Source organism: Candidozyma duobushaemuli (assembly GCF_002926085.2).
Source record: "Candidozyma duobushaemuli strain B09383 chromosome Unknown F_B09383, whole genome shotgun sequence".
Classification (NCBI taxonomy): domain Eukaryota; kingdom Fungi; phylum Ascomycota; class Pichiomycetes; order Serinales; family Metschnikowiaceae; genus Candidozyma; species Candidozyma duobushaemuli.
The window spans coordinates 590,940-606,574 of NW_020289899.1; the positions used below are offsets into that span (position 1 = coordinate 590,940).

The 15,635-nt window shown below is 47.2% G+C and overlaps 10 protein-coding genes across 10 annotated transcripts; 7 read left to right on the forward strand and 3 right to left on the reverse strand. All coding sequences in view use genetic code 12, as the record gives it.

Moving 5' to 3' along the window:
- Positions 1-474: 474 nt before the first annotated feature.
- CDC28 (cyclin-dependent serine/threonine-protein kinase) lies at positions 475-1,368 on the forward strand (the record flags this gene model as incomplete). The annotated part of the gene is made up of 1 exon (XM_025483354.1): positions 475-1,368. The coding sequence occupies one exon, from the start codon at positions 475-477 to the stop codon at positions 1,366-1,368; it is 894 nt and encodes a 297-aa protein (XP_025337567.1).
- Positions 1,369-1,391: 23 nt separating this feature from the next.
- Positions 1,392-1,922, reverse strand: CXQ87_004923 (uncharacterized protein; the record flags this gene model as incomplete). The annotated part of the gene is made up of 1 exon (XM_025483355.1): positions 1,392-1,922. One exon carries the CDS (start codon positions 1,920-1,922, stop codon positions 1,392-1,394), a length of 531 nt encoding a protein of 176 aa, XP_025337568.1.
- A 1,359-nt stretch (positions 1,923-3,281) lies between these two features.
- On the forward strand, positions 3,282-4,523 carry CXQ87_004924 (uncharacterized protein; the record flags this gene model as incomplete). The annotated part of the gene is made up of 1 exon (XM_025483356.1): positions 3,282-4,523. The coding sequence occupies one exon, from the start codon at positions 3,282-3,284 to the stop codon at positions 4,521-4,523; it is 1,242 nt and encodes a 413-aa protein (XP_025337569.1).
- Positions 4,524-4,861: 338 nt separating this feature from the next.
- Positions 4,862-5,728, forward strand: CXQ87_004925 (uncharacterized protein; the record flags this gene model as incomplete). The annotated part of the gene is made up of 1 exon (XM_025483357.1): positions 4,862-5,728. The coding sequence occupies one exon, from the start codon at positions 4,862-4,864 to the stop codon at positions 5,726-5,728; it is 867 nt and encodes a 288-aa protein (XP_025337570.1).
- Positions 5,729-6,145: 417 nt separating this feature from the next.
- On the forward strand, positions 6,146-7,171 carry CXQ87_004926 (ketoreductase; the record flags this gene model as incomplete). The annotated part of the gene is made up of 1 exon (XM_025483358.1): positions 6,146-7,171. One exon carries the CDS (start codon positions 6,146-6,148, stop codon positions 7,169-7,171), a length of 1,026 nt encoding a protein of 341 aa, XP_025337571.1.
- A 385-nt stretch (positions 7,172-7,556) lies between these two features.
- Positions 7,557-7,952, forward strand: CXQ87_004927 (uncharacterized protein; the record flags this gene model as incomplete). Its single annotated transcript, XM_025483359.1, has 1 exon — positions 7,557-7,952. The coding sequence occupies one exon, from the start codon at positions 7,557-7,559 to the stop codon at positions 7,950-7,952; it is 396 nt and encodes a 131-aa protein (XP_025337572.1).
- Positions 7,953-7,984: 32 nt separating this feature from the next.
- On the reverse strand, positions 7,985-8,442 carry CXQ87_004928 (E2 ubiquitin-conjugating protein; the record flags this gene model as incomplete). Its single annotated transcript, XM_025483360.1, has 3 exons — positions 7,985-8,026; positions 8,065-8,380; positions 8,402-8,442. 3 exons carry the CDS (start codon positions 8,440-8,442, stop codon positions 7,985-7,987), a joined length of 399 nt encoding a protein of 132 aa, XP_025337573.1.
- A 752-nt stretch (positions 8,443-9,194) lies between these two features.
- CXQ87_004929 (coiled-coil domain-containing protein) lies at positions 9,195-11,201 on the forward strand (the record flags this gene model as incomplete). Its single annotated transcript, XM_025483361.1, has 1 exon — positions 9,195-11,201. The coding sequence occupies one exon, from the start codon at positions 9,195-9,197 to the stop codon at positions 11,199-11,201; it is 2,007 nt and encodes a 668-aa protein (XP_025337574.1).
- Positions 11,202-11,596: 395 nt separating this feature from the next.
- CXQ87_004930 (U4/U6-U5 snRNP complex subunit) lies at positions 11,597-13,801 on the reverse strand (the record flags this gene model as incomplete). The annotated part of the gene is made up of 1 exon (XM_025483362.1): positions 11,597-13,801. One exon carries the CDS (start codon positions 13,799-13,801, stop codon positions 11,597-11,599), a length of 2,205 nt encoding a protein of 734 aa, XP_025337575.1.
- A 237-nt stretch (positions 13,802-14,038) lies between these two features.
- Positions 14,039-15,547, forward strand: CXQ87_004931 (ribosome biosynthesis protein; the record flags this gene model as incomplete). The annotated part of the gene is made up of 1 exon (XM_025483363.1): positions 14,039-15,547. One exon carries the CDS (start codon positions 14,039-14,041, stop codon positions 15,545-15,547), a length of 1,509 nt encoding a protein of 502 aa, XP_025337576.1.
- Between the last annotated feature and the right edge of the window lie 88 nt (positions 15,548-15,635).

A 15,635-nucleotide genomic window follows, 5' to 3' on the forward strand; every position in this document is an offset into this window, starting at 1 on the left:
TGGGGATGAGAAGTATCATGAGATGCCATGGGCAAGATTCGAATACATTTCATCAAACTTTTTAACTGTTGTTTCTTGATGTGAGAAGAAACAGAATCTGTGTAGCAAAACATAAGTTTAGTAGATCTACCCACATGTTCTAATTCCCCAATCTCAGCCCTGAGTATGGCTGCGAAATACTCCAACCGAGATACCACACTCAAACACCATCCTTTAAGATTATAAATGCAATTCTATAATCAAGTTCAGCCAACTACAAGAATCATCTTCAATATTCACTTTTTTTAATCGAGATTACGCCAAATTAGTGGGTGTTCTTCCCAACACCCGTGCATCTCGTCAACAAGCATCCACCTCCAACGCGAATAGACGCGACCTCCTTCTTCCATAGCATGGTGGAGCTTTCTGATTTCCAGCGCCAGGAGAAGATCGGCGAGGGTATGTGAATTCATATTTATTTTACAAATTATGCTAATGCTAGGAACATATGGTGTGGTTTACAAAGCCTTGGATACCCGCCACAACAACCGTGTGGTAGCCTTGAAGAAGATCAGATTGGAGTCTGAGGATGAAGGTGTGCCTTCTACAGCTATCAGAGAGATTTCGTTGCTCAAGGAGATGAGAGATGACAATATCGTGCGTCTTTACGACATCATCCACTCCGACTCACACAAGCTCTACTTGGTTTTTGAGTTTTTGGACTTAGATTTGAAGAAGTATATGGAGCTGATTCCCCAGGGAGCAGGCTTGGAGCCTTCCATGGTCAAGAGGTTTATGCACCAGTTGATCAAAGGTATCAAGCACTGCCATTCACACCGTGTTTTGCACCGAGACTTGAAGCCTCAAAACTTGCTTATTGACAAGGACGGTAACTTGAAGCTCGCTGACTTTGGTTTGGCTCGTGCTTTCGGTGTGCCCTTGCGTGCTTACACCCACGAGGTGGTGACGCTTTGGTACAGGGCCCCGGAGATTCTTTTGGGTGGTAAACAGTATTCGACTGGTGTGGATATGTGGTCTGTCGGATGTATCTTTGCCGAGATGTGCAACAGAAAACCGCTTTTCCCTGGTGACTCCGAGATTGATGAGATTTTCCGTATTTTCAGAATTTTGGGTACGCCCAACGAGGAGGTGTGGCCAGACGTGACGTACTTGCCGGACTTCAAAACAACATGGCCAAAGTGGGAACGTAGTGACTTGGGCCCGCACATTCCTTCGTTGGATAGGGACGGTGTCGACTTGCTTGAGCAAATGTTGAACTACGACCCCAGCAACAGAATCAGCGCCAAGAGGGCGTTGGTGCACCCTTACTTCCAGGAAGACAATGACGAAGCCTACGACAGCTATCCTCGCTCAGTGAACATGGGCTAATCCACCACAGTCACTCATTCATTTCATTCGCTTCGGTCACGGATAAAGACCACGTATAGTAGCATTGCAACGATTGCAACAATGGCTTTGTAGGAAGACTCGTTTTGGTTCTTCTTCATGTAGTTGTCGATGTACTCCGAAGAGTAAATGGGAGGGGGCGAAGGGATCACTTTGACTTCAATCAATTCAGGCTCCTTTTCAGGCCTGATATATTGTAAGCAATGATCCACTTGGCTTCTCATGACTTCAAGCAGAGCTGACATGGCATCGCTCTTGCTTAAGGATGATTCTAACAATTGTCTATGTCGGAGACAATTCGATGCTAAGGATTCTATTCTTTTTGTCATGCCGTTAAACCTATCATCAATGCAATCATGAAATGTGGCCATGTCATCTAGAAATTTGTGTAAGTCTAGCTTATTAGTGAAGACAAGTTCATCGAAAATGGATGCAGCCAGGGAAGGCGATTCTATAGATGCACAATCGAACAGGGACACTTCGTCGTAGTCATCGTAAGTATATGGTTTATGGAGTGGTGGCTGAAGTTCTTCCATGAAGAATGATGGTGGATTGTTCGCTAAAGAGAGGGTCTTGCTAGGCGTACTAGGTTTGTTTACCGAGTGTCCCAATCGGGAAAAGTAATTACATGAAAAAGCCTTGCACACGGTGTTGATGTGTGCAGGAATGCAGCTTCGGTGAACCGTGTTTGCAGCCACCGAAAAGTGCGTTCAAGTGGTGAAGTTTTGGTGTATGTCTGGAGCGTGTCAAGAAAACAAGAGTTCTTCTTTATTGATGCTTGGCTATATCACTAGGGAATAGATATGGTGATGTATTGAGGGATGGAAACAAAAGATTCGTTTGTAGTTATAGAGGTGAGACAGGTACAGATCACTTGCTTCTTCAACAGATCACAAAACGACCGTTAAAAGTGAATGATGTCCGCCAAAAGAGGATTTTTGTTCATCTCGGAGTACCGTGCCACTTTGCCCGACCGTCTGGCTGCGGTGATGACACGCTTCCTTTTACAGGCCTCTACAACTTACTAATGCTTACTCACTTTAGTCACAGCAATGAGGTCATACAGCCTTTGTCGGATTCATCGGCTCGAGCGACGGAATTAGAGACAATATTGTGGATCGTGGCTAAGCTCCATAAAGTCAAAAAGTCACTCCAGATTCCGTCAGCCCAGTCCACCAAACCAGTGCTCCACCTCCAAAGCTCTCTCGCTTATTCCTCCAAAGTCCTCATTCGTGTCTACTTTATTTCCAGTCTTCTTCCACGCTGCCTCTGCTCCACAACAAAAACCCATCTCCGTCTAGATGAGCCCCTCTAACTGCATTTGGAACAATTCCTGGACACACCCACCGGTCCGATGAGAATGCCGACCTCGGCACCGATATTCCAGTCGCACTCAACGGGGTACGTCAAACTCCATTATTCCCCTAGATCAGGAAATAAAGCCGTGGCTCCGAGCACTGAAAATACGAGATCTCTACGGCGCCAGATGCCTCAAACACAACACCATCAGACAAGAAAATAATAAGAATTGGTGAGATTAAAAGGTGAGTCTGAAGCACTAATAACAAAAATTAGTTGAAAAAGGATTCATTCCTGGTCCCAGGGAAGCCCAGATCTCCCGGCTCGGGTCCGAAACCCTACTCCGTCTCCGTCTCTGTACACACTGCTTATTAGCGCTGGCACACATGCCAAGGTGACCATTTCGGAGCCGCTCTTTATCTTTTCCATCTTCTAAGCCCCTGTCAGTATGACCCTCCTTCACAGAACCAACATATACGCCTAAATTCACGCAACGGTGCCATTTCCTTATATTCCAGCATAGAAGCCCTGCATCGCCATAGTTTTGCACCCACAGCTATATAAGACCCCAGATTTCCCCAAGTTGTTCGGTAATCATGACAATTGCATCTGCTGTTCTGAAACTGGTGGCTTCCTTATCCACGAACATTTTGGTTGTTGGTGGCTCCTACGGAGGCATGGCCTTCATCAACCAATTGAAGAACTTCTTGAAGGAGAAGAAGGTGGAGAAGAAGCTTACTGTGACGCTTGTGGAGCCCAAGGCAGGCTTTCTTAACGTCCTTGGTGTACCTCGGTCGATTGTGGACCCGGAGTTTTCCAAAACTCAGTATGTGTCAATGGAGAAGTACAAGACTTGTCGTTTCGATAGGATGCTTTCTGACGACGAGTTTGTCGTGAACAAGGTCGGCCCTGCCATTGAGCCAGGCGTGAACGAGGACATTGAACTTACCTATATTCAAGGTAAGGTGACAGAATTGAAGGAGAAGGAAGCAAAGTACAAGCTCAACAACTCCGACAATGAAGAGAACATTTCCTTCGACTACTGTGTTTTCGCAGCCGGCAGAAACAGAACGTGGCCCTCCTCTCCAGATGCCCTTAACTGGGAGAGCTATCTTGAAGAGATGGTCAACTTCAATGCGACCGTGAAGAAGCACAACAAAATCGCTGTAGTGGGTGCTGGTGCGGTGGGTATTGAGATCGCTGGTGATATCAAGACAAAACATCCAGATAAAGAAGTTATTTTGATTCATCCTCATGCCACTTTCCCTCCAGAGCCACTTACCGATGAGTTCAAGCAAGCTGTTAGGGAATCGCTTGAGCGTGCAAAGGTTAAGATCATGACTGGTGTGCGTGTGAAGCAAGAACTAGAGAATCACAACTTGGAGCTCACCAATGGCGACATTGTCGAGACTGACTTCACGTACTGGTGCACCGCTTTCCACAACAACACATCCATTCTTGCCGGTGGTCTTGAAAAATACGTTTCTCCCAAGAACAATGTCTTCGTCAACAAGTACCTCCAGCTTGAGATTCCCGACAGCAACGAGCCAATCAAGCACTTCTTCTGTGTGGGTGATTTGGTGGAAATTCCCATCATGAAATCGGCAGGCTGGGCTATGGCCATGTCGAGGGTTGTTGCCAACGCTTTGGTGAATTCGCTTCACAATCTCGATCCAGTTGAGGAGATGCCTGCAAATGCAAACGGTATTCTTCTTGTTTGTGGAAATGAGGACATTGTGTCGGAAGTTGGTGGTAAGGTGGAGCTCAATAACCAGATCTACGTCGACCAGTACAAGACGTATCGGTTCGATGTGGGCAAGCCCTACCTTGGAATCTAGGCTTTGGATATAGTCAAGAGATGATGAATGTATTAGGTTTTGTTGTTGGGGTGTAGTTTGGCACTGCTGCATGTAGTGTTGTATGGGTGTCCAGTGAGGTCTATTTTGCAGCCACTATGCCAGTATCGTTATCTTCGGGCTTAGTGCAACAAGAGACACAAAAATAGTAAAGACAAATAAATTACAGGAAAAATGACCAAAATGCCCCGCAGGTAAGAATTCTTGTTGAATCACAAAATTCAGCTTTGTCTCTTCTATACTAGTGGTACTCCATCAAGTAGTACACCTCTACACCCCAGACATCAACACTTCTCACTTTCAACTACACCTTTCTCCATATGAGCGGATACAACTACGGTGACAGAGGTTACCCGGATAGGCGATACGAAGGACCACGTGGGGGAAGAGGAGGCTACCGTGGAGGTAGAGACCACTACAGAGGTTCTGGCTATAGAGGCCGTGGAAGAGGAGCTCCAAGAGGAAGAGAATACAGAAGAGATTATGGAGACCCAAGGGACCCCAGGGATAGAGAGCCACGTTACAGAGATCCTAGGGACCGTGATCCCAGAGACAGCTACCCCAGAGACAGCTACCCTAGAGACAGCTACCCTAGAGACAGCTACCCCAGAGAGAGAGATCCAAGGGAACTAGATCCAAGAGACAGAGATCCCCGGGATAGAGACCCCAGGGAAAGGGATCCAAGGGATAGAGATCCAAGAGAGTACAGAGAAGAAGATAGGAGGGACGACTACAGAGAACGTGAGCCCTCATATAGCAGGGACAGACCGCTGCCTCGAGATAGCAGGGATGGGCACTACTCAGACTACAGAGACAGAGATAGAAGAGAGTTCACCAAGGAGCCAAGCCGCAGCAAGTCTGTGGGTACGCCCAAACATGATACATCGTCGCCTCGGCACATTCCAAGCTCGGGTACTTCCCCTAGAGCATCCAGAGATCAAGGTAGCTCTGCTTCCACATACACAGACCCATGGATCTCCATACTACATATCAGGGATGGCAAAGTGGCCCTGCGCCTAGAAGCACGTCACCAAGAGCTTGTCAATGTAAATAGGTCCCTTGGGCTGTTACAAGCGCAGGTGCACAAGCTCAAAGCCCACATGGACCTTCTAGATGTTTATGCCAAGAGGGACGCCTTGAATGTGGAAATGACATCCGAGAAGCTCGATGAGTTTACCTTTTTGTGAGTCTGAGAGGTGTGAGATGAGTACATGCTAAGGCAAGTATCTATCCCTGGCGTCATTCGACAATGCAATTTTGCTTTATCTGCTCACATAATCTCCCACTTTGACTAAACAACTAATTTATTCTTCCGCTTTTGACACCTCCGGTCAACGCCCATCCACATCACTGTGGAGTGTACCATAGTAACCTGCTCGCTACTACTATCAGACCCCGGAATGCTGGTATCCGTGGGCACAGAGCCTTCCCCATATGTTTTAAATCGGCGTCACCGCCATGTGCTAATACTAACAAAAACTACTATCTCAAACCGGATTCCTCGGGATATTGCCTCTACACATTGTCTCCTATGTACTCTGCCAAGGATGGCTATGGCGCGCAACACTGAAAAGTATATTGAAGTCACCTACACCACCACCATCATGGCTATTCAAGACTTCATAGTCTCCGTATCGGAGTCAAAGCTCGTGCAGGCCTTTTTGTTTGCCGCTCTCTTCACAGGTATCTACAAAATCACCAACTTGACCTTGTCGCTTGGTGCTTTGTTGGCTGACATCTTTGTTCTTCCAGCCACCAACTTTTCCAAGTATGGTGCCAAAAAAGGCAAATGGGCCGTCATTACTGGTGCCTCTGATGGAATTGGTAAGGAGTACGCTCTCCAGCTTGCCAAAAAGGGTCTCAATGTTGTTTTGGTTTCGAGAACTGCTTCGAAGTTGGAGGCACTTGCTGATGAAATCGCTGCTAAGTACGGAGTGGAGACCAAGTACGTGGCTTTCGACGCGTCCACCGATGCTCCAGCAAACTACGAGCTCTTGCGTGAGTCAATTGCCGGTTTGCCCGTGACTGTGTTGATCAACAACGTTGGTCAGTCCCACTCCATCCCAGTGCCATTCTTGGAGACCGAGGAGAAGGAATTGGTGGACATTATTACCTTGAACAACACCGTCACTTTGAAGATCACCCAGATTGTGGCCCCATTGATTGCCGAGACCGTTTCCGACAAGTCCTCTAGGGGTCTTATTCTTACCATGGGCTCTTTTGGCGGTTTGTTGCCCACTCCTTACTTGGCTACCTACTCCGGCTCCAAGGCTTTCTTGCAACAGTGGTCTGCTGCTTTGGCCGGTGAGTTGAAGCCTCAGGGTATTGATGTTGAGCTCGTTGTCTCCTATTTGGTCACCTCTGCTATGTCCAAGATCAGAAGAACCAGTGCTACCATTCCTTCGCCAAAGGCTTTTGTCCAGTCTACATTGGCCAGCGTTGGTCGTCGTAGCGGTGCTCAGGAGAGATTTGCTACCTCCACTCCATTCTGGACCCATGCCTTGATGCACTTTGGTATCGAGAACACTGTCGGTGTGTACTCGAGCGTTGCTAACAAGTTGAACCTCAGCATGCACAAGAGCATCCGTGCCAGAGCCTTGAAGAAGGCTGCCAGAAACAAGAAGGATTAGGTCTGTCTTATGCTAGTAATGCAACATTCCGTATGAACCAGATGTAAGTGGGTGCAGCCAGACGAACTCTAATAAAATTTTCGCCATTGTTCTTAATCCAGACATTCCTAAAGAAGCATATAGATCTTTTAGATCCGTAATCTGTATGCTTTAGTAGTGTTAGGCGCATTGGTTGATATTCTCCATACACCGCAGCTCTATTCATCCAAATAAGTATACCAAACATAAAAGGGATGGACTTTCATCTGAATAGATATTAAAAGATTTGAAAATCTCTATTACTTTACCTTGGTTTCTGGACTTTACTGGGTATGGTATGGTGACACCCGTGCACCCTAAATACACCCTCTTCTGGCTTCCACAAGGCATCTTCACAACTACCACCATGGCGCCACCTGTGGTCGTTCACTCACGTGCAGAGGTGCAGCTGCAGTTTGCAGAGCAGCTCAAGAATCCCGAGAAGTACAAATGCCAATTGAAATCGCTAACTCAGAATGAGTGCACTTACAAGATTCTAGAAGAAGGCTACGAGTTCGTCTGCTTACCCTTCAAACGAGTATTCCAGCGATGTTTGGTACCTGAAACGAAAACTATCAACGGGAAGAAGCACCATGGTGAAAGATGGATCAACATAGAAGTCACCGACGCCCAAACGAACAATATCCGGCGTGTGAAGTATGGACCGGATATTGAAAAGTTCCTACAAGTAGAGAAGGAGACCTACAAGTGGCTCGAAGAACACGGTGTGCCGGACTCCATTCCCGAAAGAGCCAAGGAGTGATCAATGAAGGTGATTGAAGCAGTATGAAATTACTAATACGTGGAGCCCTCGGCCGGCTGGGGAGCTTCTTGTTGCTGGCCAGCGCCATGGCCTTCCGCAACTCTAAAAGAACAGTTTCCATGGTGTAGGTGCGCTTCCAGTTCTTCAACGTGTCGAACTCGGAGATGACGACCTTGCCCTCGGAGTTGACACAAGGAAGGTTGATTTTCGACACAAAGGTCACGTCCGGGGGCTGTTCTGGGTAGTCGTCACCACAGACAATGCTCAATGAATAGATGCGGTTCTCGTGGGTCAGGTGAGGTGGGCCCAAGATGGTGCCGTTCCAGTGGGTCATGGTGATATCGTCCTGATTGGACAAGCCATAAGAGATCGATTGGGCACCCAAGCCCTTCTCGCCTTTCTCCAATTCCTCTAGAAGCTTAAAGTTTCTGGGTCTGCTGGGTTAGTACAGTTTGACGATATGGATACCGGGCACGTACACTTTGGACATGATTATATGTGGAACGGTATTCCTGGATCGCTCAAGTATTGAAGTCATGGTGCACGGGTGTGGCAGCCGTGGAGTCTTCCGATGGAGCCTAGCAGTTTCTAGTGGGTGCAAAAAGTTTGGTAGGCAATTGGAGAGGGTTAAGGAATGGGCCAAAAGCTTATATTTGCATATTTAAACAAAACTTATTCCGCAATTTGGAAACTATAAGCATTTTAGGGGATGTTTCACAAAGCTGTTGCAGCTGAACTAGCCATAAGCAGGAAGTCCACATTTTTTAATGTTAACAGTCGTGATCCAAATCTTCCATGACTGAAGATGAGAAAAGATCTGTTGACCACTCTGAGCAATTCCTTCGTGAGATATGCTCGGATAGTTGTCGACCACTAGATAATAGGTACACAATTCAGGACACTTTTTCCCCATTGAGACCTACAATAGATTCATATATATCTTGCTAACTAGCTCGAGTAAGTTAGTCGATTTACCAATTGGGACAAAATGTAAGATGCAACATAATGAGTAGAGTGACAGATTTCGCAGCCATGGATGTTCCACCATACAACAAACTTACAATACCCCAATTCACTTCTAAACCCTAGCTGCCTTCTCTGCTCAAATGACACTATTTGCCTTCATTCATGAATTCCAATTTTCCGGTAGTGCCCATTCGACTTTTGCAATCTCCGATGCTTCACCACAATGACTACTGCAGTTCGCGCCATACTGAGCAAAACATCAACTCCACCTTCTTTATGTCCCAACGAAGCCTGCTGCCATTCGTCGAATTCCGACTGTCAGACAGCAAAGGCGACTTACTAGAGCGGATCTCCAAATTGGAGTATGAAAATGGAGCTCTTCGAACCGAAAAACGCCTACTTGAACAGAGTAGCGATTCACTGAAGAAGAGGTATGAGGACCTTCTTTCACGGAAGAACGAGGAGTTGGCCGCATTACAAGGCAATTTTGACTATGTGTTCAACCAGAGAAAGGAGCTACAAAGCAAATTGCAGAACCAGAAGGATATCGCTGGGAAAAGCTCGTCAGACTCGTTGGCTGAATCCTCCACATTGAAGAAAGAAAACAGACTGTTGAAGCAGCAGCTTGATCGCTTGGAGAGGCTGTACAACAGCGTGACAGGCAAATGTGAGCATCTCAGGGCAGACCTCAACCGGGAGCTTACAGCGAACGACCAATATAGAGACCAAGTCAAGGTGCTAGAGAAAGAAATCCTGCGCTTGTCCCAGCTCAATGATGACTTGACCGAACGCCTCAGGATGGCAAAGAGACAGTCAGAAAATGGCTCCGTTATCAAGACGGCGGAAGATCTACGGTTGAGAAACATGTCCCTCCAACAGACCAACAGTCAGCTTCAGGCCAAGGTAGATCTGCTCCTCCAGCATAAGACGAGTGTTGAGCTCTTGAGACAAAAATGTGCTTCGTTGTCCAATAAGGTGGAAAGTCTCGAGAGTGCCGATCGCAGAGCTACACAGCTGGAAATCGGTCGTCTTGAGATCAAAGCGAAGTTCGACGAGTATTTTGGCTTTTTAGCACAGAACTTGGAAGGCGGCGATGATGCCGAGAGCCAAGATGCCAAAGTCTCTAGCCTCCTTCTGGATTATAGAGGTTTGCAAAACAAGAACTTGGTTCTCTACGATAAGCTCAATCAGGCACAGGTGTCTATCACAGAGCTCACACAGTCAGGCGAGCAACTTATAGCCAAGTTAGAGCAGGAGCTCGAGCCCGAGAATCGGAAGTTGAAGGAAGAGCTCGAAAAAGCGCAAGCAGAACTCAAGGAGCTTCAGAAGATAAAGCTTCTCAACACTCGTGAGATCGAGTTCCTTCGCAGATCTGTCAAAGAGCTCGACGCAGCTTTGTTGCGCAAGCTGAGTGCCAGCCCTGAACCTGAAGACAAAGACAAGAGCCAGGCGACTAACCAGTATCTCTCTAATTTGGAGAAATTGGTTGACGACTACAAGAAAGAGATAGAAACCCTACGCCAGGAAAGGAATGGCGTCAGTGTTGCTCCTTTGGCACCTACAAAACGTCCAAGAATTCTAGAAGACGATACACACGTTTTCAATACGAAGACGCTTCGAAACGAGAACATCGAGCTCCTTTCCAAAGTAAAGGGACTCAAAGATGAGGTAAGCATTCTCAAAAATAAGCTTGATGCTTATGACAACGCAACTACCCAAACGACGCATATTCTCGAACTCAGAAAGAATCCGTTCAATAGGGACCAGCTTGTCAAGCAAGAGACTCTCGATCTTCTCCGCAAGGAAAACGAAGCACTCATCACAAAGTTTGTCAACAATGCGGATGTCGAAACTGTTCCAATGGCTCTTTTTGCCAGACAAGAAAACGACAAGGAAAATCTACAAAACAAGATTGATCAGCTTAATAAGAAAAACAGTCGCTTGACAAGTGTCTACACCGACAAAAGCAAGAAAATTATGTCTTTGGTGTCTAAATTCTTTGGCTATTCCATTGAGTTTGTTCCAAGTCCAATGAACCCTAATGATTTGTGCTCAAAGATGAAACTTTATTCCAAGTTTCAGAACAGAAACGGCAAAGAGTCTGAAGCGTGCTACTTGACCCTCGATGTGCACACGAAAGACCTCAAAGCCCATGGTGCCTACGACTTCCGCAACCTATGTTCTGAATTAGTTACACAGTGGGTGAATGAGAAGGATCTGATTCCGTGCTTCTTGAGTGCATTAAATCTTCGCTTGTACCAAAACAAGACCACCAACTCTTGATAAATCTTACTTTGCAACTGATGTCTCGAGCAAAGCTTGAGAGACCTGCTCGACGATCTCCTGTGGTCCTTTGTCAAAGTTCTTCGGATCCTTTTTGACTGAGATCCATGTCTTTCCTTTATTTATCAGATCGAAATGCGTTGCCAAGTCGTCAATGAGTTTAGATTTCTCCTTTGGGGTGCCCAGCTTGTCTATGAAACAAAATGCCCAACCCCATGCATCACCATTGCGTTTATCAGCGTTGAGAGCCCTATCAAACCAGGCTTTGGCTTTGGCGAAGTGCCCGTCGATCCAGAAAAATACACCTATACCCAATAGAATCTCGGACGCATTGTTAGTTTGCTTCAATGCATCAATAAACGCATTCTTTCTGTGTGACATCTTGGGAATCATCGTTAGGTGATGGATCCAAATTTCAGGCGAGGATGCAAATTGCTGTCGAGCACGATTAATAAGCTGCCTTGCTGTAATGATATCTTTTTCTTCCAATTCCAACAGAATCTTAGCAGCCCATAATTCGGCGTTTGCTGGGTTCTCAAGAATTCCAGTGTCAAGGATGGATCTTGCTCTCGAAGATGCCCCAATTTGACGTCAAGATTCGCTAAAGCAATCCACACTTCTGCTGATTTTGGACATTTGCGGGAACCGATTGATAATGTTTCACGAGCCTGGCGGAGATCCCCTGTATCTTCAAGCACTTGTGACTTTTGTAAATATAGTTTTGGGTTTTCAGGGAAATTCGATAATGCCTCGTCGCATATGTCTGTGATCGAAACGTCTGTGACAAACTCTAGCTGTTTGAATTGACAGAACCTTAATAAATGAATGTATTTGTACCACAATCTGGGCGAGGTACTGGGTGATTCTTCCAATGCGAGTTTGGCTACATTGAAAGCCTTCTTATAATCATGATTCATAACCTCAAGCTTGAGCTTAGCCAAGTAGATCTTTTCACTCTTTTGCAAATCCTTCTCGGCTTTATCGAGAACACTTCTAGCATGAGGCACGTCTGAACAGGTGACCCAAGCATCCTTTGCATACATCAAGCGAAGAACCTCCACTTCGGAATTGGCCTTGATCGCCTTTTCATAAAACCGATAGATCTCCTCTTTGTCGAGCTTCTCTTCTCGGAGTACCTTGAACAATCGTGACCAGCAGCTAATATTGTTAGGGTACTCGTGTGTGAGCAAGTCGTAGATATGAATGGAGCTCTTGGAAGCTGACTCTTTCGATAGCTGCTCGGCTGCTTTGAAGACCTCCTCGATCTGGTTGTCACCTTTAGAAAGCAACACAAATAAGTTCTCGACAATAGCTTTGGCTGTGCTGGTGAAACCCTCTTTTTCAGCTATGGCAGCCTCTTCCAACCAGAACGTCTTGTCGTGATCGTAGGAGTTCTTCTCGAGCTCCTCAAAACCCTTCTTGAGCATTTTCACTAGTTTCTGCTCACTGATTTCGGTATTTTCTCTTTCTTCGAGTTTAAGCGCAGTGACCCAGATATGCGGATTCTTAGGCAACTGCTTTCTAGCCGAATTGAGCGCCTTTTTACTATCGGAGTAGCTAGACAACTTGAGCAATCCGAGCCAGAGTTCCCAGTCGTCTGGACACAATTGTGTGGCCTTTTCCAAAATCCGCTTTACGTCGTCGTCCTCAGATTCCAAATCCACAAGCGCTTTCCAGAGCTTTGAATTCGAGGGAAGAAACTCCAAAGCCTTCATGAGAATCTTCCGGCGAGAAATGACATCAGCTGGATTTTCAAGCTCCACAGCCTGCAACCAAAGCTGCTCTGACTCTGAGTTAAGCCGTAGCGCCTCGTTGATGATGTACTTGCACAACTTTGTGCTTTCTGACGACTTTTTATGGATTTTGATGCTTTCGAGCCAGACCAGCTCGGAATGTGGAGCTCGATTGCATCCTTCGACAATGAGCTTCTTTGCTGCCTCGAAGTTCTTTGCCTGCTCTTCTAGCCTAGCTGAAGCGATCCACAGGTCAGCTTTGTTAGGTTCCGTTTTCCGAAGAGAAGCCAAGATCTGTCGGCTTCTGTCCACGTCAACACGCTGAGCTGCGTCAGCCTCCAACTCCTCCAAAAGCGATTCTGTGTTTTCATTCACCTCCTGTTTATCATTTCTGAAGCCTCCTCCACTCCCTGCAATAAGCACATCAGGAGCAGCATACGTTCTTTGCAGCTGTTGCTCGAGAAGCCTCTGTCTTTTGTTCCTCCTCGTCAAATCACCCACTTCAGGTAAACTGGCCCATTCCAGAGCCAGCACAGACGCCAATTGGCTCTTGAGATCCAGAAACTCAGAGGTGATGGTACCCGACCCCGTTTCGATCTTGACCACGCCGTCCTCGGTCTCAGCTTCCCTCCGCTTCCGCCTTCTCTCAAGCCGCTTCTCAATGGCTTCGTATATCTCGTCTGCCTCCTCGTCTTCATCGTTTCCCTTCAGTGCTAGGACTCCACGATCCTCGTCCTCTGTGCCAAATTCCGACTCAAAACGGACCGGCCCGGTATCGGCGCTAGTGGTGAAGCCAGTAGCTCCTCGGCCCACACCGGCCACGTACCCTGGTGGTGGTTCCTGGTCTAAGAAGGCCTTTCTCTCCATGGTTGTTGATGCTGCGAAGTCAAAACAGGGTATATGTGGGGAGGTGGGTAAACCCAGGGCCAGAGGTGAAAGATGGTTATTACAGGTGAATTTGCCCGAAAAGAACGATAGAACCCTTCGTTTTGGAAAATTTCTAAAATACTTGGAGATACGCCTCCTTGACGGGTCGCGCACGTGACCGTGGTTCGTTTTTTCAGCTCATCGCAGGCATCTACCAACTACATCGTATGCCCAAGGATGCCTAAAAGAGCAGCTGAAGACGACGTAAACGGTGTGAACAGTGGAGCCGTCAAGGCCTCCTCCGGTTCTGTTCCTCCCGCTGCAGGTGCACAAATTGAAGAAAAAGACGTTGATATGGGTGACTACGAGGACCCTTATGGAGACGACTTTGAGTCGGATGGAGAGATCATTGAGCTTGATTCTGAAGGCGAGGAGGGCGCTACCGAAGGTGAAGGCAAAATCGAAGAAATCGAAATTGACAATAACCAGAACCAGCCCGAGATATACTTGCCCCACAGGTCGAAACCACTTGGTCCAGATGAGGTGCTTGAAGCCGACCCTACGGTGTACGAAATGTTGCACAACGTGAACATGCCCTGGCCGTGTTTGACGCTTGACATTTTGCCCGACAACTTGGGTAACGAGAGAAGAACGTACCCTGCGTCTTTGTATGTGGCTACTGCTACTCAGGCCTCTAAAGCCAAGGACAACGAGTTGATCACCATGAAGTTGCTGTCTTTGGCCAAGACTTTGGTGAAGGATGACGCCGAGGACGATGACGATGAAGACGACGAGGATGACGAGGATTCCGACCCTGCGATGATCTCCGAAACCGTCCCTCTCAAGTCCACGACCAACAGATTGAGAGTTTCTCCCCACGCCGCCCAGACCGGCGAATACTTGACAGCAGCGCTGCAAGAAAACGGTGAAGTGCTTATTTACGACCTCCTGCCCCAGTACAAGGCTTTCGACACCCCAGGCTACATGATCCCCAAGGGTGCCAAAAGACCCATCCACACAATCCGTACCCACGGCAATGTCGAAGGTTACGGTTTGGACTGGTCTCCGCTTATAAATACCGGTGCTCTTTTGCTGGGTGACTGCCTGGGCAGAGTGCACTTGACCAACAGAACCACCTCCAACTGGGTTACCGACAAGACCCCATTTTTTGCATCACAAGCGTCCATCGAAGACATTCAATGGTCCACTAATGAAAACACCGTTTTCGCTACCGGAGACTGCGACGGTTACGTGAGAATCTGGGACACCAGATCCAAGAAGCACAAGCCTGTGATCTCAGTGGAGGCCTCCAAGTCCGACGTCAATGTCATTTCATGGAGCACCAAGATCTCCCACTTGCTTGCATCCGGTCACGACGACGGCACCTGGGGTGTCTGGGACTTGCGTAACTTCAACGGTAAGGACAAGCCTTCTCCAGTTGCACACTACGATTTCCACAAGGCTCCTGTGACCTCCATCTCGTTCAACCCATTGGACGAGTCCATCATTGCTGTGTCTTCTGAGGACAATACTGTGACCTTGTGGGATTTGGCTGTTGAGGCTGACGATGAAGAGATTTCCCAGCAGAGAAAGGAAGCTCAGGAATTGCACGACATTCCTCCACAGTTGTTGTTTGTCCACTGGCAGAGACATGTGAAGGACGTCAGATGGCACCCACAGATTCCCGGCTGTCTTGTTTCGACTGGCGGTGACGGTTTGAACGTCTGGAAGACGATTTCGGTGTAGAATGTACAATAGAACGATGCAAGGCGTCTGGTGAATCAATGAAGAAAAGCTAATCACTTGAATTATGAAGTACTTGTCAAACTAATGT